Here is a 24,696-nt window from a genome sequence, read left to right on the forward strand (position 1 = left end):
GCTTGTCCATGATCTCATTAAAGTCAGGACAGTCTTGCTCGTCATTGTTTTCTGCATGGACACCCACGCTTCCTCGCCAATTGACACATCAGACGAGGTCATTGAGAAGCTTCGGCAAAAGAAAGAACCAAGTGAATGCAATGATGATCTTACGAAGAGTAGACATGTGAAAAGAGTAACGGTTCTACTATCCAAGAAAGGTTTACAAGAAGCATTTGGTGTGATTCTACTACAATGGACGAGGATGGTGAAGCATGAGGACGGTGCGAGACTGTTGGAGCGTCCTAATTTGGGATTTGATAGTGTCGGTGATCATCCTCCCTCGAGCTCCATTGCAAAGTGCGACGGCGATGAGTTGCTGGCGGTGAGTGGCTCTTGTCACGGCTTGACTGTTTGCTTGCGCGAACATAGCCTTCACTTGCGTGGCACCTCACGTCAAGACCATGCTATGCATGTAGTTGTTGGGGATGTGGAAAGTGGTGGCGACATCACAGCCGATGTCAAGTGATGGTTGGTCCAGGTTATGACCTTTCTTGGTCATCTTCTGGGTCCCAAGTACCCAGCCATTCGCTTTCACGAATGAAAGCATGGAAAACTTTTAGTCTGAGAAAACATAGCCAATAATCAACAATAACGGGCATAAAAATAACCCTACGTTGGTCTAGTTAAAACAAATGCACATTAAACTTTTGAAACTTTCTTTTATATTCTAAATCACCGTTGTGGCAGAATTAGAATAAACATCATCCTTCACCATTAATTCCATATCACCGTTGGGCGGAAATGGAAATAATGCATATAACTCATAAACAATGTGATGATAGTATTTCTATTAAAAAACTTTGCTAAGAATTAATCATCATCATCAACTTTATTGCAGCGGGAACAAGAAATATACATTTCTCTATTTCAAGAGCATTTCTTGATCTTTATCCGTTCTCTAAAAATTGATCACTTTGATACAAAATTTATCAGAGATTTAAACTTTGAACATTAGACTCATAGAATTATAGCACCGTTATCATCAACGTTGGTCATAAAATAACAATACCATATTTTAACTTTAAAACAAATATCTTATTTCATAGCGTAAACTATCTGCATCTTATTTCACCCACAGGGGAAAAACATTGCTAAGAATATTACTTCCAATTAAAATTTTCCATTGTTTCCAATTTAATTGGAGGATAAAAGTTTTACTTTGCAGCAGAAACTTTACAATATTCTTTTCAAAAACAATTCTGTACTCTTTTACTCTCTAAGCAATTTTAACCGGTTGGTTCAAAAATGCATTAGAGAAGCAACATTTTAATCTTTTACTTTAGTTCTATTCACTTTTGAAAGAGCACTTTTATTTTCAATAATAAAACATGATCATGTTATTAACGACATTGGTCATAAAAATAACATAATCATTTCATTTCAATAATTACTTTAATATGCTCTTTAAATATAATTCTATCTAAACTTTTATTTTCTTTGTAAAAGAGCACTATTAATTATTTACGTAGCGGAAAAACATGAATAAAAATTCATGAACTTTTTAATCTTTATAGAAACTTTTCTTTGACCGAATAAAAATCATGAACTTTATTATTTTCTTATGAACATTTCTTTTTCTGGACAAAAATTTCTATTTTAATTTTCAGAAACTTTTTCCGTTTACTTTTCTATTTTCTTAAACAAAATTTTCGTTGGAAAAAATTGCATAGAAAACTATATGAAATAAACTGTGTAACTTTTGCCCAAAATCTGGACAAATAGACAAAACCAAAAAACCGAAAGAACTGTAGCTGGCCCGCGCCCTGGCGCGGGAGGCCCGCAACGGCCCATGGCCTGCGCCTCCGCGTGCTCGCGCGAGCCGTCATCGCCTCAGGCTGGGCCGCCGGCCTAGTCCAGCGCGCATTTCCTCTTTCGGCCCAAAGGCCCTGCACCGCTTATATCTGACCATTGGACAAAATCCGACGGTCGTCCTTAGATCTAGCTCGAACAAAACCGCCCAGCGCCTGCAGGAGGGGAAACCCTAGTCATTTCCTCCCCCGTGCGTCGCTCATTGTGTCCCGCACGCCAAAACCACCGCGCCCCGCGAGCCTCCTCTTTGCCTTGCCCTTCCTTTTGCCCTCTCGCGCGCCTCTCTATTGCTCTCGCTCCTCTCTGTCCCGACCTCGTCGGGCCACCACGCCGCGCCCGGTCGCCGGCGACGGCGTCGGACGTGTGCCGCGTGAGCCCCCTTCCCTTTCTTTTTTCCTCTTTCTCCAATCACCACCAGTCACTATGAGCAGAGGCGGCGGCCGAACGGCGGTGCCCCCTTGGCCCCCTTGCCGGTGTGCGCTTCCACCCTCATGTGAGCGCGTCGCCATCAAGTGGCCCTAGCGGCGGCACTATTTCCTCCCCGGCGAGATGTCTCTTTGCCCTGGGAGGGGTTGTTCTTCGTCCCGGCGCCTCGGCTTGCCGATGCGCGTTGGGGTTGAGAGAAACGACGCAGCCATTGCGGCGGCGCAACTTTTCCGGTGAGGGTTCTGTTCTTTCCCCTGTTCTAGGGTTCCAGGGGAGGGGGAAATATCTTTTCCTTTGATTTCAACCAAAAATCCTATGCCCAAACCTGTTTGATACCATTAATAGATCCATGGGATCGTGTGGGGTAGGATTTTCAGTAAACCTACTTCTCCAGCGGTTGATGAACTCGAGCTGGAGGCCATCGTGGGGAGGGTGATGGTGGCGATGGCAGAGAGAGGTGAGGTGGTTATGGCGGCGATGTGTGGGCAGTGGCGGCGGCGGAGCTTCCCGTCACTGTCAGCGCTACACCTAGATCGGGTCGGGTGTTTCGGTTGGTGCTACCTCTTGAGCACTGCGTTGGATTTCCCTGAAGAGGAAGGGATGATGCAGCAAAGTAGCGTAAGTATTTCCCTCAATTTTTGAGAACCAAGGTATCAATCCAGTAGGAGGCTACACTCGAGTCCCTCGTACCTACACAAAAACAATAGCTCGACGCAACCAACGCGCTTAGGGGTTGTCAATCCCTTCACGGTCACTTACGAAAGTGAGATCTGATAGAGATGATAAATAATATTTTCTTGGTATTTTGGGTATAGATATGCAAAGTAAATAAAGTAAAAGCAAAGCAATAGTAAAGTGATGGAGATTGATATGATGAGAAAGAGACCCGGGGGCCATAGGTTTCACTAGTGGCTTCTCTCAAGAGCATAAGTATTCTACGGTGGGTGAACAAATTACTGTTGAGCAATTGACAGAATTGAGCATAGTTATGAGAATATCTAGGTATGATCATGTATATAGGCATCACGTCCGAGACAAGTAGACCGAAACGATTCTGCATCTACTACTATTACTCCACTCATGGACCGCTATCCAGCATGCATCTAGAGTATTAAGTTAAAAACAGAGTAATGCCTTAAGCAAGATGACATGATGTAGAGGGATAGTTTCATGCAATATGATAAAAACCCCATTTTGTTATCCTCGATGGAAACAATACAATACGTGCCTTGCTGCCCCTTCTGTCACTGGGAAAGGACACCGCAAGATTGAACCCAAAGCCAAGCACTTCTCCCATGGCAAGAACAACCAATCTAGTAGGCCAAACCAAACTGATAATTTGAAGAGACTTGCAAAGATAACCAATCATACATAAAAAGAATTCAGAGAAGATTCAAATATTATTCATAGATAGACTTGATCATAAACCCACAATTCATCGTTCTCAACAAACACACCGCAAAAAGAAGATTACATCGAATAGATCTCCACGAGAGAGGGGGAGAACGTTGTATTGAGATCCAAAAAGAGAGAAGAAGCCATCTAGCTACTAGCTATGGACCCGTAGGTCTGAAGTAAACTACTCACACTTCATCGGAGGGGCTTGGATGATGATGTAGAAGCCCTCCGTGGTCGATGCCTCCTCCGGCGGAGCTCCGGAACAGGCCCCAAGATGGGATCTCGTGGATACAGAAAGTTGCGGCGGTGGAATTAGGTTTTTGGCTCTGTCTCCGATCGTTTGGGGGTACGTGGATATATATAGGAGGAAGAAATATGTCGGTGGAGCTTCGAGGGGCCCACAAGGCAGGGGGCACGCCCTAGGGGGGGCACCCCCTACCCTCGTGAGCACCTCGTGGCTTTCTTGACGGAGGGTCCAAGTCTCCTGGATCTTATCTGATGAGAAAATCACGTTTCCGAAGGTTTCATTCCGTTTGGACTCCGTTTGATATTCCTTTTCTTCAAAACCCTAAAACAGGCAAAAAAACAGCAATTCTGGGCTGGGCGTCCGGTTAATAGGTTAGTCCCAAAAATAATATAAAAGTGGAAAATAAAGCCCAATAATGTCTAAAACAGTAGATAATATAGCATGGAGCAATCAAAAATTATAGATACGTTGGAGACGTATCAAGCATCCCCAAGCTTAATTCCTGCTCGTCCTCGAGTAGGTAAATGATAAAAATAGAATTTTTGATGCGGAGTGCTACTTGTCATAATTTCAATGTAAATCTTCTTAATTGTGGTATCAATATTCAGATTCGAAAGATTCAAGACAAAAGTTCATATTGATATAAAAATAATAATACTTCAAGCATACTAACAAAGCAATTATGTCTTCTCAAAATATCATGGCAAAGAAAGCTATCCCTACAAAATCATATAGTCTGGCTATGCTCTATCTTCACCACACAAAGTATTTAAATCATGCATAACCCCGATGACAAGCCAAGCAATTGTTTCATACTTTTGACATTTTCAAAACTTTTTCGATCTTCACGCAATACATGAGCGTGAGCCATGGATATAGCACTATAGGTGGAATAGAATGGTGGTTGTGGAGAAGACAAAAAGGGAGAAGATAGTCTCACATCAACTAGGTGTATCAACAGGCTATGGATATGCCCATCAATAGATATCAATGTGAGTGAGTAGGGATTGCCATGCAACGGATGCACTAGAGCTATAAGTATATGAAAGATCAAAAGAAACTAAGTGGGTGTGCATCCAACTCGCTTTCTCATGAAGACCTAGGGCATTTTGAGGAAGCCCATCATTGGAATATACAAGCCAAGTTCTATAATGAAAAATTCCCACTAGTATATGAAAGTGACATAATGAGAGACTCTCTATGATGAAGATCATGGTGCTACTTTGAAGCACAAGTGTGGTAAAAGGATAGTAACATTGTCCCTTCTCTCTTTTTCTCTCATTTTTTTTATTTGGGCCTTTCTCCTTTTTTTATGGCCTCTTTTTTTTCGTCCGGAGTCTCATCCCGACTTGTGGGGGAATCATAGTCTCCATCATCCTTTCCTCACTAGGACAATGCTCTAATAATGATGATCATCACACTTTTATTTACTTACAACTCATGAATTACAACTCGATTCTTAGAAAAAAATATGACTCTATATGAATGCCTCCGGCGGTGTACCGGGATGTGCAATGAATCAAGAGTGACATGTATGAAAGAATTATGAACAGTGGCTTTGCCACAAATACGATGTCAACTACATGATCATGCTAGAAATATGACAATGATGGAGCGTGTCATAATGAACGGAACGGTGGAAAGTTGCATGGCAATATATCTCGGAATGGCTATGGAAATGCCATGATAGGTAGGTATGGTGGCTGTTTTGAGGAAGGTATGTGGTGGGTGTATGATACCGGGGAAAAGTGCGCGGTATTAGAGAGGCTAGAAATGGTGGAAGGAAGGAAAGTGCGTATAATCCATGGACTCAACATTAGTCATAAAGAACTCATATACTTATTGCAAAAATCTAGAAGTTATCAAAGCAAAGTATTATGCGCATGCTCCTAGGGGGATAGATTGGTAGGAAAAGACCATCGCTCGTCCCCGACCACCACTCATAAGGAAGACAATCAATAAATAAATCATGCTCCGACTTCATCAGATAACGGTTCACCATACGTGCATGCTACGACAATCACAAACTTTAACACAAGCATTTCTCAAATTCACAACTACTCAACTATCATGACTCTAATATCAGCATCCTCATATCTCAAAACAATTATCAAGCATCAATTTCTTATTAGTATTCAAGACACTCATACGAAAGTCTTATTATTAATCTTGCATACCAAGCATATTAGGATTTTAAGCAAATTGCCATGCTATTAAGACTCTCAAAATAATCTAAGTGAAGCATGAGAGATGAATAGTTTCTATAAAACAAATCCACCACCGTGCTCTAAAAGATATAAGTGAAGCACTAGAGCAAACTATAAAGCTCAAAAGATATAAGTGAAGTACATAGAGTATTCTATCAAATTCCAAATCATGTATGGCTCTCTCAAAAGGTGTGTACAGCAAGGATGATTGTGGTAAACTAATAAGCAAAGACTCAAATCATAAAATACGCTCCAAGCAAAACACATATCATGTGGTGAATAAAAATATAGCTCCAAGTAAAGTTACCGATAGAAGTAGACGAAAGAGGGGATGCCTTCCGGGGCATCCCCAAGCTTTGGATTTTAGGTGTCCTTAGATTATCTTGGGGGTGCCATGGGCATCCCCAATCTTAGGCTCTTTCCACTCCTTGTTCCATAATCCATCAAATCTTTACCCAAACCTTGAAAACTTCACAACACAAAACTTAATGTAGAAAACTCGTGAGCTCCGTTAGCGAAAGAAAAAAGAGACCACTTCAAGGTACTGTAATGAACTCATTATTTATTTATATTGGTGTTAAACCTACTGTATTCCAACTTCTCTATGGATTATAAACTATTTTACTAGCCATAGATTCATCAAAATAAGCAAACAACAGACGAAAAACAGAATCTGTCAAAAACAGAACAGTCTCTAGTAATCTGTAGCTAGCGCAAGATATGGAACCCCAAAAATTCTAAAATAAATTTCTGGACGTGAGGAATTTATCTATTAAACATCTTCAAAAATAATTAACTAAATATCACTTTACAAATAAAAATGACAGCAGTTCTCGTGAGCGCTAAAGTTTCTGTTTTTTACAGCAAGTTCAACAAGACTTTCCCCAAGTCTTCCCAACGGTTCTACTTGGCACAAACACTAGTTAAACACAAAAAACACAACCAAAACAGAGGCTAGATAATTTATTTATTACTAAATAGGAGAAAAAAGCAAGGAATAAAAATAAAATTGGGTTTCTTCCCAACAAGCGCTATCGTTTAACGCCCCTAGCTAGGCATAACAAGCAATAATAGATCTAGGTATTGCCATCTTTGGTAGGCAATCCATAAGTGGCTATCATGATAGATTCATATGGTAATTTTATTTTCTTTATAGGGAAGTATTCCATGCCCTTTTTTAATGGAAATTGAAATCTAATATTCCCTTCCTTCATATCAATAATTGCACCAACCGTTCTATGGAATGGTCTACCAAGAATAATAGGGCAAGAAGGATTGCAATCTATATCAAGAACGATAAAATCTATGGGCACATAATTCCTATTAGAAACAAAAAGAACATAATTAATTCTTACCATAGGTTTCTTAATAGTGGAATCCGCAAGATGCAAGTTTAGAGAGCAATTATCAAAATCACGGAAATCTAGTAAATCACACAAAGTTTTGGGAATAGTAGAGACACTAGCACCCAAATCACACAAAGCATAAAACTCATAATTTTTAATTTTAATTTTAATAGTTGGTTACCACTCATCATAAAGTTTTCTAGGGATAGAAACTTCCAATTCAAGTTTTTCTTCATAAGATTGCATCAAGGCATCAACGATATGTTTAGTAAACGCTTTATTTTGACTATAAGCGTGACGAGATTTTAGCACGGATTGCAAAAAGGAAATACAATCAATCAAAGAGCAATTTTCATAGTTAAATTCCTTGAAATCCATAATAGTGGGTTTAGCAACATCTAGGGTTTTAATTTCTTCAATCCCACTTTTATCAAATTTAGCATCAAGATCAACAAATTCCGAATTCTTAGAATGCCTTCTAGGTAAAGGTGGATCATATTCAGTCCCATCATTATCAAGATTCATATTGCAAAACAAAGATTTAATAGGGGAGACATCAATAACTTTTAGATCTTCATCATTATTTTCATAGGAACTGGAAGAACACGCTTTTATAAAGGCACCTTTCTTAGCACGCATCCTAGCGGTTCTTTCTTTGCACTCGTCAATGGAAATTCTCATGGCTTTGAGAGACTCATTGATATCATGCTTAGGTGGAATAGATATAAGTTTCAAAGAATCAACATCAAGAGCAATTCTATCAACGTTCCTAGCCAAATCATCAATCTTAAGTAATTTTTCTTCAATCATAGCATTAAAATTCTTTTGCGAAGAAATAAATTCTTTAATATTAGATTCAAAATCAGAGGGCATCTTATTATAATTTCCATAAGAATTGTTGTAGGAATTACCATAATTATTAGAGGGATTACTAGGGTAAGGCCTAGGATTGAAATTTTCTCTATACGCGTTGTTACCAAAATTGTTCTTACCAACAAAATTCACATCCATAGATTCATTATTATTATTAATCAAAGTAGACAAGGGCACATCATTATGATCAAAAGAAACACTCTAATAGCAAATAATTTCATAAGTTCATCCATCTTTCCACTCAAAACATTAATTTCTTCTATCACATGCACCTTTTTAGTAGATCTTTCAGTATGCCATTGAGAATAATTAACCATAATATTATCTAGGAGTTTAGTAGCTTCTCCTAAAGTGATTTCCATAAAAGTGCCTCCCGCGGCCGAATCTAAAAGATTTCTAGAAGCAAAATTCAATCTGGCATAAATTTTTTGTATAATCATCCACAAATTCAAACCATGAGTAGGGCAATTACGTATCATTAATTTCATTCTCTCCCAAGCTTGTGCAACATGTTCATGATCTAGTTGTTTAAAATTCATAATATCGTTTCTAAGAGAGATGATCTTAGCGGGAGGAAAATAGTTAGAGATAAAAACATCTTTGCACTTGTTCCATGAATCAATACTATTTTTAGGCAAAGATGAAAACCAAGCTTTAGCACGATCTCTAAGCGAAAAAGGAAATAGCTTCAATTTAACAATATCATTATCGACATCTTTTTTCTTTTGCATGTCACACAAATCAACGAAACTATTAAGATGTGTAGCGGCATTTTCACTAGGAAGGCCGGAGAACGGATCTTTCATGACAAGATTCAACAAAGCAATATTAATTTCACAAGATTCAGCATCAGTAAGAGGAGCAATCGGAGTGCTAAGGAAATAATTATTGTTGGTATTGGTGAAGTCACACAATTTAGTATTATCTTGAGCCATCGCGACAAACAAGCAATCCAACACACGAGCAAACAAGAGCAAACGGGCAAAAGAGGCAAATAGAGAGGGAGGATAGAGAGGCAAATGGCAAATAATGTAATGCGGGAGATAGGGATTGTGATGGGTACTTGGTATGTTGACTTTTGCGCAGACTCCCCGGCAACGGCGCCAGAAATCCTTCTTGCTACCTCTTGAGCACTGCGTTGGATTTCCCCGAAGAGGAAGGGATGATGCAACAAAGTAGCGTAAGTATTTCCCTCAGTTTTTGAGAACCAAGGTATCAATCCAGTAGGAGGCTACGCTCGAGTCCCTCGTACCTACACAAAAACAATAGCTCAACGCAACTAACACGCTTAGGGGTTGTCAATCCCTTCACGGTCACTTACAAAAGTGAGATCTGATAGAGATGATAAATAATATTTTTTTGGTATTTTTGGTATAGAGATGCAAAGTAAATAAAGTAAAAGCAAAGCAATAGTAAAGTGATGGAGATTGATATGATGAGAAAGAGACCCGGGGGCCATAGGTTTCACTAGTGGCTTCTCTCAAGAGCATAAGTATTCTACGGTGGGTGAACAAATTACTGTTGAGCAATTGACAGAATTGAGCATAGTTATGAGAATATCTAGGTATGATCATGTATATAGGCATCACGTCCGAGACAAGTAGACCGAAACGATTCTGCATGTACTACTATTACTCCACTCATCAACCGCTATCCAGCATGCATCTAGAGTATTAAGTTAAAAATAGAGTAATGCCTTAAGCAAGATGACATGATGTAGAGGGATAGTTTCATGCAATATGATAAAAACCCCATTTTGTTATCCTCGATGGCAACAATACAATACGTGCCTTGCTGCCCCTTCTGTCACTGGGAAAGGACACCGCAAGATTGAACCCAAAGCCAAGCACTTCTCCCATGGCAAGAACAACCAATCTAGTAGGCCAAACCAAACTGATAATTCGAAGAGACTTGCAAAGATAACCAATCATACATAAAAAGAATTCAGAGAAGATTCAAATATTATTCATAGATAGACTTGATCATAAACCCACAATTCATCGTTCTCAACAAACACACCGCAAAAAGAAGATTACATCAAATAGATCTCCACGAGAGAGGGGGAGAACGTTGTATTGAGATCCAAAAAGAGAGAAGAAGCCATCTAGCTACTAGCTATGGACCCGTAGGTCTGAAGTAAACTACTCACACTTCATCGGAGGGGCTTGGATGATGATGTAGAAGCCCTCCGTGATCAATGCCTCCTTTAGCGGAGCTCCGGAACAGGCCCCAAGATGGGATCTCGTGGATACAGAAAGTTGCGGCGGTGGAATTAGGTTTTTGGCTCCGTCCCCGATCGTTTGGGGGTACGTGGATATATATAGGAGGAAGAAGTATGTCAGTGGAGCTTCGAGGGGCCCACGAGGCAGGGGGCGCGCCCTACCCTCGTGAGCACCTCGTGGCTTTCTTGACGGAGGGTCCAAGTCTCCTGGATCTTATCTGATGAGAAAATCACGTTTCCGAAGGTTTCATTCCATTTGGACTCCGTTTGATATTCCTTTTCTTCGAAACCCTAAAACAGGCAAAAACAGCAATTCTGGGCTGGGCCTCCGGTTAATAGGTTAGTCCCAAAAATAATATAAAAGTGGAAAATAAAGCTCAATAATGTCTAAAACAGTAGATAATATAGCATGGAGCAATCAAAAATTATAGATACGCTGAAGACGTATCGGTGGGGAGCCTAGCAACGCGGTGAACCTCACACTGCGTGCCGCCGGCCCCCACCTCTTTATGTAGCGCTGCGTGACAGGGGCCCGTCAACCAGATTGCGATTGGGCGCCCCCGATCAGGGTGCGAATCAGGGGTCCGGTGGGCCCACACCGGAGAGATCAACCTAACAAGTATTAGCTGAAGAAATCCAGCACTGCACCGATGATAGGTTTGAGAGAAAACTTTTAATTATGAATTCAGTTCTCCTAGCTGTTTGGAAGCCATACCCAGGCTTCAGGCGATGTATCTATTTATTTATTTCAGGAGACGTGAGCCATACATCGTGTCAAGCATGGAAATCTATGTATTGTTAGTTGCTTTGTTTTCTTTCAACATGTACAAGATTTTTGGTCCGTGATAAAGCAGGCTGAAAACATGACAGACGTGGCGGCTGTGTTGGTGATGAATGTGCATGTTATGTAATGTTTTTTTTTCGTCGTTCAATTTTTCAGTTTCTTCTTAGTTTGGCTAGATACAGTATGAAACTAGAATGAGCCAAAATGCAGGGACATCGTGTCTTGTAGTGGGAACATTATACTCTCTCCTTTTTTTTAGTCTGCATATAAGATCTGGTCAAAGTCAAACTTTGTTAACTTTGACTAAGTTTATAAAAAAAATATAAAGATTCACAATATAAAACCAATAATGTTAGATGCATCATGAAATTAATTTTCATACTATATAAGTTTAGTATTGTAGATGTTGATATTTTCTTCTACAAAGTTGGTCAAACTTTATAAAGTTTGACTTTGACCAAATCTTATATGCAGACTAAAAAGAAACGGACAGAGTAGTTACTGAAAAAAATGCCAAAGTGCAGTAAATGGCAGATCCTGATGATAGCCTAGCTTCATCCTCCACCTTCACCCGTGACACGTTTCTCTTCTTATTGTTTCTTGACAACAAATAGAGCATCTATGCGTATGTATGTGTATGCCCTGTATATATCTTCCTTAATATGAGATATAAAAGATAAGAGGTAACTCTACTCAAGCAAAATCTTTGGGTGAAGGCAATCCGTTAGAAATATTGCTGCCAGATAGAGCATCTCAAGGATTTAGAGGTTCATTCAGTATAGGCATGACTGAGGTCAAGAAGATGAAGCTGAAAATTAGCACTGAATTATGCAGATGTTATTATCCACATTAGCACTGCAACATTTTACAGCTTTCATTGGTACTGTCCATGGGGGCACAAGTTCTGCATCTCCAGCATCTTGTTGCTGCAACAGGTGCATTCGTTTGAACGTCGTTACTTCCATTTGCCATGCCAAATTCAGCCTCTCTGAACCCAACAGGTCAGAAGATATATAAGCTCAAATACACGTGTATCTTGTGCCCACACAAAATCGACCAGGTCCTGTAAGATACGGTACAATCGACAACCTCTGCATTCTCTGTCGAAACTGCAAGTAAATGGCACCCTCTTTGGGTTCCTCGCCCTGCACTGCATATATATAGCTTAGCTTATGTCTTGTATAGCTCTCTGCTAATCAACGCTCTGTGTGAACAAATCTCATACTAATATTAGAGCTATTCCGAGCGTTGCCAAGTTGTTGAACAGAAGCACAAGTAGTGTGTGCAGTGCAGCAGCTGGGCTAAGCTGACCAATCAATCAGGCAAACATCCTCCTTTTTTCTCTCTAACAGTAAAAACCACGCTCTGTCACTTGTTCAACTCCTTCTGTCAAATTCAGGCTATCTGACACAATTAATAGGCGAGACAACACACATCCAATACCTACGCATGATTTGTCAGGTCATGTAAATTCAATACGATCAACACCTTCTACTCGCATATATTCAGTGGATAAGATCTGACGTGAAGATAAAAGGCCCACAATACTGACTGGTGATGGAACTTCATCCACCACCCATAGCCCCAGCCACTACTGCCTCCCTCTGCATTCGCGCTACCACATGGCCACTTCTTCGTCTGCAGTGTTCATCTGCCCCTTTTCGGAGATAACCTGTGTTCCAACAGCCAGTGATGTTTTGGGGGGTAGAATTGACGCTGAAGACCATTTCTTGATGCGAACAAAACGCTTGGCATCTCGCCGGTAGCTTATCGCTGCAGCCTACGAAGAACAGAATGATGAACAGGTCATAAATTAAAGGGTTTCACAAGGTCAGGAGATTCAGAGAGTCATTAAGATCCTGCTACTACTACAATGTTATGTAGTTCCAAAGTCGAACCACAGGCCACAACTATCAAGCGAAGGAAGAGTCCTTATGCAGCCACCTTCCATGCAGATGCAAAGGGACAAAATACTGGACATAGCTTTCGGTGATAGTCTGAGATCTGAATAGAGATGAAGTTGCATCCGCTGGGTAGTACAGTTCTCATGTGGCTGAAAAGATGATCATGACTGACATGAGCTCCCGCTTCCAGCAAACCGGCAAAGTAAGCAGTGTGCGCCGCTATCACTTCCACGTGGCAGTGGCCGTGCGCCAGCGTGCGCGCACGAGACAGAGATCACAGAGAACGGAGCAGCAATATGTCAAACTAGAGAAGAAGTTATGGCAAAATCAGAATTTATATTCACATTAATTTTGTTGTCTCCGTCGTAGCGTGAACTTCAGACACAAACCCGTAGTGCCAAAATTTTGTTCCTAGAAATTATATACAGAGTCTAAAGCACCTCCCAAATCCCAATCTGCCTATGATGTGACAAAACTATAACTTGCACGGGAAACGCCATTGTGTTGGTTCACTCGCACTCGGGAATGGCGGTCAGATCGGGTGCGAAGCGCGATTGCATCCTCCCGGCACTCTTCGCACGCGCCACCGGCCGCCGCTTCGTCGCCAGCGCCGGCACGGTCTTGTAGGCGACGGTCTCGTTCACCTCCTGGGGAGGAGCGAAAACGAGCGGCGCCACGGAGCCAGCGCGCCTCCGTCGACCAGCGGTGGCAGAGGATGCTGCGGTGTTGGCCTTAATAATGAGCGCCGCGGACGCCCTGACGGCGAGAGCGGCGAGGTCCTCGGGCCGCAGGCCGTTCCGTAGAGCCTCAGCGGGGAGAACGAAGTATATCTGCCCCGGGCGGAGCTCCTCGGCCTCGGCCACGGCGGCCACGGGGCCATCGAACCCCATCTCGTCGGCGTCGCACAGGAACCAACCGGCGTCCCCAGCCACCGAGTCGTCGAGCACCTGGCCCGCTGTGGCCAGGCGCGGGTACTCCCGCAGCTCCCCCGTTGGAAGCAGCACCTGGCCAGCCGTCCAGGCAAGCTGCCCCTTTGCCCGAACCGCCGCCGGCGCGCTGCCGCTGGACATGCAGAGCCCCATTGTCACTCTTGGCGTCTGAGGTTAGGTTGGAGTTGTGTCTGAGGTGATCTTTGTGGTGTTGTTGTGTGAGCTTTGGGTTGGGAGACGGCGATGGCGATGGAGGAGGAGGCTTGGAGGGCCAGATATATAAGGGCAAGGGCTGCGTATATGCGTGGACTCGATCGGATATTTGCTTCGTTTTCCCCAAACCGTTTGGGAGTGGAAGCTGCGTGTACGTGGTGGAGTATTGTATTTCGGTTTTGGTATGGTGCGTATCCATCTATCCACCATTCTTTGATCTTTTGTAACCATATATACATACGTTATGGTGTAGTTTGCCGATTGAGGATCTGATCGCTCTATTTTTTTTAATCCTTTTTTCATCTACATATAACTTTGGTCTTATCCGACTTTGCTATTTTGTGGAGTGTTTTTATGTGTGTGCATCCTAACTATGAGAGGCCGATGTGCTCATTGTGTTTGTATCTATTTGATGCTTCATTTTGAGCTAATAAAATTCACCTGTAGTAAAAATATATATACATCATGTAACCACAGCAGTTATCATAATCTGAAATGAATAGCTAGATAGATTGCTAAACTTACACTAGTCTTGTGCTCCAACTTGTGCAAAATAAGCCACCGCGTCCTGGCACAGATTATGTGTTCTTACTCAAAATTCAGTAGGAAAGAAAACAATAAAACTAGTGCATACATGTGGGAGAGTGATTTTCTATTATGCATGTTATTCCGTTCATGCATGCATCACGGCATTACTTTGAGGTTTGTGCTACATTTTTTATTTTTTTGGCAAATTTTACCGTGTTTCAAAGTACTAGATAATGTTTCATTGGGTTATTTCTTGTTTCAATCTGCATTGTCATGTTTCATGTGTACCAGCAAGTCCACGCTAAAACAAATGCACCCATAGTTATTGGTGCACAAAGAATCGTTATGATACACTACGAAAAAGCCAAAACCCAATGAAAAATCATGTAACACTAGAAAACAAAACAAACTTTGCCACAAACCAAAAACATGCACAAATCTTAAAGTACCTACAGAAGATGGATACACACATGAGTGAATAAAATTTCTGTTGAGTAAATTAGCAATTTCTTGATTAATTTAATTCAAAGATAAATCATGAGCATGATATTGACAATATTAACGATATACTAATATTTGATCACGTAAGCGACAGGGCAAAAGTGCAGTCTTATCTGCTACAACGTCCAAAGATAATCCAAAGCTAAAGCTTACTTCTATGAGTGCTAGTGGCATGGATGTGTGCATACCTGGTGTACGTCCCTACCACGTCCTAAACAACAGAGCAAAAGTGTAGTCTTATCTGCTACAACGGTATAGTGTGGATGTCCGTAGTGTCTGTCCCCACCGTATCCAAAACAAAAAGAGCAAAGTGTGCGCTTTGTTTCCGCGGCTATGAAAGGATCTGCCACGACATCCTTCATAGTATCATGGTTGTGGCTGACCTGATTGCTCTTTACACATTTCTTGATTTCATGTAATCCCTGCGGCGAGTTTATTATCGTACTTGAGTGCTTAAGATGACAGTGCATGCGCTAAAGAAGCCAGTGGTCAATAGTTAATCGGTAGTACCGTAGTAGTAGCAGTAGTGCTCTTTGTTTTGTTTATGTGCTCTTTCTTGGTATATCTTGTACGTGGATTCTGAATCCAAGTGCGCATTGAGGTATCATAGATTGATGTGATTAACCACATCACTCCCAGGGGCTGCTTTAAAAGTTTTCGGAGGATGTTCACATGTTTTGAACACGATCCAGGACAGAGAGAATTCTTTAGGTTATCCATCCTGTAAATTTGTGCCAAGCAATTATACCTCAGTTGCACACTGCTGCAGCAGCAACTGAGTAGTTGCATGGATAGATAGCGGCATGCAAAGAGAGTGCGCTCACCAAGATAACAGATGACGAAGGCATGGGTAAGCCCAGGATAACATATATGGTAGTGAAAGTTCCCTTCTAGTGTGTGTATGTGTATTATGTTATAAAACGCGTCCCTACTGTCCATTAAAAAAGGGCGAAATCATAATCGCATATTTATTAGCAATGTCTAGTTGAACTGAAATTGGTACCTTGGAACGACCTACTTAAGCGGTTGAATAACGTTCATCTCATGGAGGTCGGGACGAGTTCTGTGGGAACCTTCTCATAACAGCACACTCCTGGTTAGATCTTAACCTGGAGTTGTGTAAATTAAATATTCCTCTAAAAACTCATAACATTTTGTTGGTTTTTAAGCAAGGGCTTTGTTGTCATAAAAATAAATAATCTGCGACATCGGTTCTGGTGTGATTTAGAACAAAATGACATCAGATTTTTCTTTACAAGTATTGATGCTTAGCGTTATTTTCAATAATTTCTTAGTTTTTTGGCCGGACAATAATGTCTTTAGTTGTATGTACCAGACGTCAGATCGCTGGACCAGAGTCCATGAAACCCTCTGTCCTAGTGAAAACTCATGGATCACAGTTGTGAGCGCTAGTGGCGTGAGTGGTGCTGGTACGTGGTGTGTGACCTTACCATGTCATAAACATTTGAGCAAAAGCGTGATGTTAGGCAAACTCCAATGCACGATATCAAATGGACGCCCGCTTTATCTAAATTTCATCCGTTTGGGATGACAATGCGTAGCAAAATGGGCATACGCGTCCGACTTCTGTTGGAGGCGCCCAACGCGGCCAACCACCCTAAAATGTCCGTCCGCGCGTTTGCTCCCGCGGTCGTGCTACAGCAGCATCAGCTCGCGCCACCCCCACGCCCTCGGCCTCGGCCGCGCTGGCGCTTGCAAGAGTGCACGCGACCGCGCCCGCCAGCACCGCAGCCCATGCGCTCGGCAACCTCCCACGGTAGCACACACATCACGCCCGCGCACATGCTTTCGCCCTGCCGCCCGCCTCCGCGCCCGCCACCCGAAGCTGAGACTGCGCGCCCTCCTGCAAGTGTGGCCGCGCGCTCACGCCCTGCCGCCGCCCGCTGCAGCTCACCGCGGCCGGCCTTCCCGCCTACTCGCAGACCCGCCTCGCCCACGCGCCCGCGTCGCCGTCGTCTGTATCGTGCTCTCCCCCGCTGCTCTCGCATCGTGCCCTCGTCCTGGCGCTCATGCCACGCCCACCCGTGCTCCCGCCTTGCAGCCTGCTCGTGGCCATGCCTCGCCTGCGTGCCTGCCGGCAGCTTCTCCCGCGCCGCCGTCGCCCGTATCGTGCTCTCCCCGCTGCTCTCGCGTCGTGTCCTCGTCCTGGCGCTCACGCCATGCCCGCCCGCGGTCCCGTCTACCCGCCTGCTCTCGGCCACACCTCGCCCGCGCGCCTTTCGGCAGCTTCGCCCGCGCCGCCGTCGCCCGTACCGTGCTCTCCCGTTGCTCTCGCGTCGCTCCCTCATCCTGGCGCTCGCGCCACGGCCGCTCGCTAGCAGCAGCCCGCCACGGCCACTGCCACGCTCGTTCTAGGCCGCCGCAGCCTTCGCCGCGCGCTTGCCGCCGCACTTGGCCTAGCCCGGGGCAGCAGTAGCCGATGTGGGGCAGTGCCATGCCTCTGGAAGGAGCACGCCGACGCGGGGTAGCGCCATGGCGACGCGACGTTCTCGTCGAGCTGGAGCATGCTATGGCGACGCATGTGCTTCGGCGAGGCGACGCGGTGGACGGCAGCGCGAGGGCAGCCATGGCAGTGCGGCTCCGGCGAAACGAGCGAAGGCGACGCGACTCCGGCATCTTGCAGACGAGAGAGGGACGAGAAGAAGGAGAGAAAAGGTTGGGTAGGTGGCTAGCATGCGGGCCATGCACGGACGCGAGGACGCACGGACGTCCGCTTGCCGGCCGCTTCCACCCAAATCCATCTCAAGTATGGTCTGGAAATATGGTCAAACGGACGCTAAACAGAAAAAATATGATATAAGGTCGTTCATTGGGTCGTTGTCTCTGTCCGTTTACGCCCAAACAGACACCCGTGGATGATTTGGGGTCCTGCATTGGAGTTGGCCTTATTTACTACTACAATATAAAAGAATGGGTTTATGTGGGGTGCGCCCCCACGGTATCTGAAAGGAAAATAGCAAATGCTTTATTTCCTTGGCTACGAAATGATCTGCCACGACATCGTGGCTGATGCTGATGTGGGTTGCTTTTCTTATGTATTTCGTGAGCGCTTAAGATGACAAGTAGTCAAGTGGGTAGTACTAAATCATATGATGAATGATAGTAGTTAGTAGCAGTAGTGCCATGTTTTGTTTATTTGCAGTTTCGTGGTATCTTATAGCCACGGTTGACCGTAAGCTGATTGGCCGATTGATTGGGAGTATACTAACGAGTTTTCCAAACGATCCAGAGTAGAATTGAGTTGTTTAGTTTATCCATCCTATAAAGTTTCGTCAAGCAGTTATAGCATATCTAACGCTGACCCGTAAATGAACATTGTAAATGCCCGTTTTTATGTCCGGACGTGATCCACAGACATGATGTAGGACCCGGTGATCCAATGCTTTTTTCCATATTAATCCAGTTCGAAGATAGAAAACAGAGGAGGACAATGTGGTTACTTTTGATTGGTCAAGTGGATGTTCAGAATCTAGCAAACCTTCCCCAAATTTGTTATTAGGATACCGGAATCCATACATCCGGACTGCTAAGCGGACATTTAAGGGTCTCTGTTGGATGTCAAAAGTGGTCCAAACACTGCAGTCCGGATGTATAGAGGAGTTTTGAGGGTCTATTTTAAAGATGCACTTAGACATCAGACTCTGAAGTGCACCAAACTAAATAGTATTTTGGTGTCGAGTGTGGCCATTTGGCTCCCAGGCTCAGCTGCGCCCATGGTGAACATTAAATTCAAAACAAATACTAGTTTAAAAAAAAACAACTTTTTTGCATGGAAGATGTTTAGGCGCGTTAGGTCCGCTTCAATTTCAACTCATTTGGCTATCTGAGTAGCTCCTGGCAAACATGATAAATTTGGGGTCTGTGAAATACTCCCTCTGTAAACTAATATAAAAGTGTTTAGATCACTGAAGTAGTGATCGAAACGCTCTTATATTAGTTTACGGAGGGAGTAGTTTACTATTCATGTATGTCTAAATGAGCTGAAATTTAGAGCTAACCTCACGCACCAAATCATCTTCCATGTTAAACAAATTTGAATTTTTTTAATATTTCTTTTGAATTTTCTTTTAACCGGGTGCAGAAGAGCCCGGAATCAGAGATGAATATTCGGTTGGTATCCGCGTACTTTTTCAATACCGATTTATAACATAGTTACTTGGGCACTGGCTAATATCTTCCTTATTATCATAAATATAAACACTAGCAAATATCTTGATCTAGAAAAATGTTACTCCCTTCGTTCCTAAATATTTGTCTTTCTAGAGATTTCAACGAGTGACTACATACGGAGCAAAATGAATAAATCTACACTCTAAAATATGTTTATATACATCTGTATGTGGTAGTCCATTTGAAATCTCTAAAAAGACAAAAATATAGGAACGGAGGGAGTAAATTTTAAATGATTCAGAGCAGGGTTAATATATTCTCCTGTGGTATATCTGCCCTTTAACAGTTTGACATAATTGTTTTTTAAGCCCTTCAGAAAAAGAGAACAAATATTAGTTCCTTAACGATTCGTAGGGGTTGTTTGACTTTTCCTTCCAGTAAAGATGCACCAAGCAAGCAGTGCTTCTACTCTATCACTCACATTGGCCAACATATATGATATTCTTTTTTTTTTCTTTGCGATTGGTGTCATCAGTGGATATGGTTTTGCCTATATGTGTGTAGCAGATTGTGCACTACCCATGCATCACGTCGGTGAGATATTATTCTTCTTTTGTTGTTGATAGTGGCATGTATAGTCAGCTATATCTTGTTGGTATTTCGTTGTACTTTGGTAATCCTCTGCACTGCGTTGATAGGCCCGAGGAAAAAAGATGCAAATATCTTATTTCAGCACACATTATATAGTTATTTCATTTTCACAACTCACAAAGAGTTATTTGGGACAAGGAGTTTCTTATGAGCTCGGGTCAACAGTAAAATTGGAAAAATAAAATAAAAAACAATTCAAAAAATTCTGAATAGCTTTTGGTGATAGCCTGAGATCTGAACAGAGATGAAGTTGCATCCACTGGGCAGTACAATTCTCATGTGGCTGAAAAGATGATCGCAACTGACATGAGCTCCCGCTTCCAGCAAACCGGCAAAGGAGAGAATATACGGTAGAAACAAGAGGAGAAGTTTTGGCAAAATCAGGAATTTATATTCACATTAATTTTGTTGTCTCCGTCGTAGCGTCTTCAGACACAAACTCGACTAACAGGACAAAATTTTGTTCCTACAAATTATACAGAGTCTAAAACACCTCCCTGTCTGCCGGGGAAACGCCATTGTGTTGGTTCACTCGCACTCGGGAATGGCGGTCAGATCGGGCGCGAAGCGCGGCTGCATCCTCCCGGAACTATTCGCACGCGCCACCGGCCGCCTCTTCGCTGCGAGCGCCGGCACGGTCTTGTAAGCGACGGTCTCGACGACCTCCTGGGGTGGGGCGAAGACGAGCGGCGCCACCGAGCCGGCGCGCCTCCGCCGTCCAACGCCGGCAGACGATGCTGCGGTGTTGGCCTTTTTAACAAGGGCCGCAGACGCCCTGACAGCGAGAGCAGCGAGGTCCTCGCGCCGGAGGCCGTTCCGCCGAGCCTCAGCGGGCAGCAAGAAGTATATCTGCCCCGGGCGGAGCTCCTCGGCCACGCCCACGGCGGCCACGGGGCCTTCGAACGGCATCTCGTCGGCGTCGCACAGGAACCAACCGGCGTCCCCAGCCACCGAGTCGTCAAGCGCCTGGCCCGCTGTGGCCGGGCGCGGGTACTCCTGCAGCTCACCCGTTGGCAGCAGTACCATAGCCGTCGAGGCAGGCTGTCCCTTTGCCGGCACCGCCGCCGCCGCGCTGCCGCTGGACATGCAGAGCCCCATTTTCTTGGCGTCTGTGGTGATCTTTTTGTTGTGTGAGCTTTGAGTTGGGAGACGGCGATCGCGATGGAGGAGGAGGCTTGGTCGGGCCACTTATATATAGGAGGAATATGACACAGTGGCGTTTAGCAGGGGCCAGGGCAGCCTTTTCCTCAAACCGTTTGGGAGTGGAAGCTGCGTGTACGTGGTGAATACGTACAATTTTCTTGTACGTAATCACTGTGATTTTACGGTCATTTTACTGTTAATGTGATTATGTATAAAAATGGAAATTGAATCAGTACTTATTGACTTATCAAAGAAAGCTTGATTTTATTTCTTATTTAAGTCAATAAGACATGGGCCAGTTGAGGTTGTCCTCAAGGAAAAATGGCCTACAAGAACTGTTGTAAATGATCCATTCCGTACTATTGGAAACACCGGTTGAAAAAAATTGATAAAACCGAAAACAGACGATGTGAGGTGGAGGTATAGGAGGAAAGAAATAACGGACGACACAACCATAAGTATTATTTAGGTGCGCGAAAAAAATTGAGGTGAAATATTTTTTTTAAGTTGGAGAAAAAAGGGAGTTGATGGTGACGGTATATCGCCACCTCTCTTGTTATACGAGACACGTGGGATATAAGTGAAAATCGAAAGGTTTTCATTTTTCAACGTATAATTTAAGATGTATGACACTATCATTTACAGATATATTGTCACATCCCGAGCTTCTGGCATTGCTCTAGCCTAGCTTCATGTGTGCATCATGTCTATATTTTTGAAACTTGAGTTGAGGAATATTGGAAGCCTGAAAACCCTAAATAAAAGAGGGGCAAAAACCCTAGAAATCTCATTCATTGCTCCAAAATGCTCTTCTTAAATGTTTGATAATTTTTGGTAAGGGTTCTGGTCCCAACCAAAATATTAAACATTTTTAAGGATTTATTTTTGGGACTTTGGATTTAATTCATTAGCTATTTGAATTTGAATTATATTCATATAATTAGAATATAATTTCAAATACCCCCGAAATATTTATAAGCTTTTGGAAAAGTCCATCTAGCAATATAAAATATTCAGAGGAGTTTTTGGCATTGTTTAAATTATTATTTTTTAATTCAAAACAGTGGCAAAAGTTTAAATAAAACAAAACAGAAGAAAAAAATAAAAAGAACAGAAGCCTACCTGGGCCACTTACCTGTAGCCGGCCCAGCTGGCCAGCTCCTCCCGCTGGCCCAACCCACCGCTACTCCCCCCCTCTGTCGTCTTCCTCCCCGACAGGGGAACGGCGTGTGCCCGACGCTCGCCGGCACGCGCGCGTGCCACCTCCCCCCCTGCTGGCCACCTCCTGCTTCCCCGGACTCCCTCGATGCCCCGGACGAAGCCACGCAGCTGCCCCGCACCGCTCTCACTCTCCCTCGCCCTCCTCTTCTCCCCCTGCTCTCTCTCCCTCTCACCCGAGAACCACCGCCGCCGCCGACGGGCATCACCGTAGCCACCGGCCTCCCCTCGCCTCCCCGACACACGCGGAAGCTCCGCTCCTCCGCCCTGAAGCTCCCCGTCAAGCCGTGCCCCTCCGGACACCCCGTGGAGCCGTCGCCGTCGCCAAATTCGACTCCGGCCGCCGTGGATCCTCGCCGGCGATTCGGGAGCTACCGGGCATCCCCGACCTCGCCCTCGCGCTCGCTGGTTCCGCGGTGAGCCCCCGCACCGAACCCCCTCCTCCCCGTGTCCGTTTGCGCCGTCTAGGCCTTAGCTCCGCCATGGCCGAAGCTCGCCTCCGCTCGAGCTTGTCGCCGGCGTTGCTCCGGCGACCTTTTGGCCACGCCAGTGCACCTAGCACTCTCGCCGCACCTCGTAGTGCCCCGCTAGCGCTTTAGTTCGCTCGTTTGCACGCTGCAGCCGCGTCCCCGAACACAGCCGAGCTCCGACCGCCGCCGCAAGCTTGCTCCGGCGAGCTCCGGCGCCCCCGCAGCCCCCCAATCAGCTCCCCTGGTTGCGGACGAAGACGGGCTACGCCCCGGTGGTCTTCGCGCGATCAAACGCTGTCTGAAACGCAAGTCCGGCGAGTCGCCGCCGCGCTAATGGTCGCCGCCGGCCAGAACTCCGGCGGGCTGACGTGGCTTAGTTAATTAGTCACTAACCCCCCACCTACTGACGCTGACAAGTGGGCCCTAGGGCTTAGTCAAAGCTAACCAGCCCAGGTTTGACTCGGGGTTAACCCCCTGTCACTGACGTGTGGGTCCCACACGTCAGGTTTGACCCTAGACAGCCGCGTTGACCCGCTGACGTCGTGCCGACGTCATGCTGACGCAATAAGTATTTTCTGGATTTAATATTATTCAGGAAATTTCAGAAAATAGCTAAAACTTCAATAAATCATAGAAAATTAACCGTAACTCCAAATGAAATAAATTATATATGAAAAATTATCAGAAAAATTCAAGGAATCCATCTGTACCATTTTCATGCATGTTAGAACAACTTATAGCTGCTGTTTAGCACAAATCAATTAAAGGGCATTTAAATAATCACATATGGAGTTTGAATTTGAATCTTGTATTCAAACCAACTTCATTTAACTTGTTGCTAGATGCATTAGCCCAAAACACATTCATTTTGCTATGTCATGATCATGCATCATATTGTGCATTGCATTGATTGTGTTTCCTTCTGTGTTGCCGGTATTTGTCCCCTCTCGATAGACGTGATACCGAGGATGTGATCGTTGACACTGATGAAGACTCAATGTTATCTTCAGAAGTGCCAGGCAAGCAAAACCCCCTTGTTCATTCCGATACAATCCTACCCTCTCGCTTCTGCTCTCTTTTACTGCATTAGGACAACACCGATTCAACTGTTACATGCTGCGGTAGTTGAACCCCTTTATCCTTTGCATGACCTGTCATTGCCACAGTAAATAGATGAAACCCACTAGCATGAGTAGGAGTTGTTTGAGCCCCGTTGTGCCTACTCATTCATGCTTGTTTGTCATGCCTGCTACTGCTTAGAGTTGAGTCAGGTCTGATTCATCGGGGATGAATCAGAGGCGTGTGAACATGTCCTACTGTGTGTGAGCTAAGTGTGTGAACACGATTTGGTAAAGGTAGCGGTGAGAGGCCATGTAGGAGTACATGGTGGGTTGTCTCATTGCAGCCGTCCTCAGGAACTGAGTTCTGTGTTTGTGATCCATGATTCAGCTACTACCATACATTGGGCCCTGAAATATGACCCCGCTCGACTTCTTATTCACCCTCGTCCTTTGTCCAGGAGTTGCAAGTAGTTTCTGGTGTTTGTAGTATGCTGGAGGCCGTGGACAGCGCTGACCGTAGGGGTGGGCTGTGATGCGGTAGGCACGTGGCCGGGTAAACCGGGCGCCCGTTTGGTGTCACGGAACCCTGTTCAC

At 44.2% G+C, this 24,696-nt stretch overlaps 2 protein-coding genes across 2 annotated transcripts; both read right to left on the reverse strand.

Annotated features, from left to right (window-relative positions):
* Positions 1-13,669: 13,669 nt before the first annotated feature.
* LOC123183115 (uncharacterized) lies at positions 13,670-14,420 on the reverse strand. The gene has a single exon (XM_044595858.1). The coding sequence runs from the start codon at positions 14,337-14,339 to the stop codon at positions 13,767-13,769; it is 573 nt and encodes a 190-aa protein (XP_044451793.1). The 5' UTR covers positions 14,340-14,420; the 3' UTR covers positions 13,670-13,766.
* A 6,318-nt stretch (positions 14,421-20,738) lies between these two features.
* Positions 20,739-21,308, reverse strand: LOC123183125 (uncharacterized). Its single transcript, XM_044595868.1, has one exon. It carries the CDS (start codon positions 21,306-21,308, stop codon positions 20,739-20,741), a length of 570 nt encoding a protein of 189 aa, XP_044451803.1.
* Between the last annotated feature and the right edge of the window lie 3,388 nt (positions 21,309-24,696).

This window comes from Triticum aestivum, chromosome 1A, assembly GCF_018294505.1.
Source record: "Triticum aestivum cultivar Chinese Spring chromosome 1A, IWGSC CS RefSeq v2.1, whole genome shotgun sequence".
In the NCBI taxonomy this organism is placed as follows: domain Eukaryota; kingdom Viridiplantae; phylum Streptophyta; class Magnoliopsida; order Poales; family Poaceae; genus Triticum; species Triticum aestivum.

Coding starts and splice junctions, on each gene's coding strand:
- LOC123183115 (XM_044595858.1), bottom strand. CDS start 14,339: ATGGGGCTCTGCATGTCCAGCGGCAGCGCGCCGGCGGCGGTTCGGGCA.
- LOC123183125 (XM_044595868.1), bottom strand. CDS start 21,308: ATGGGGCTCTGCATGTCCAGCGGCAGCGCGGCGGCGGCGGTGCCGGCA.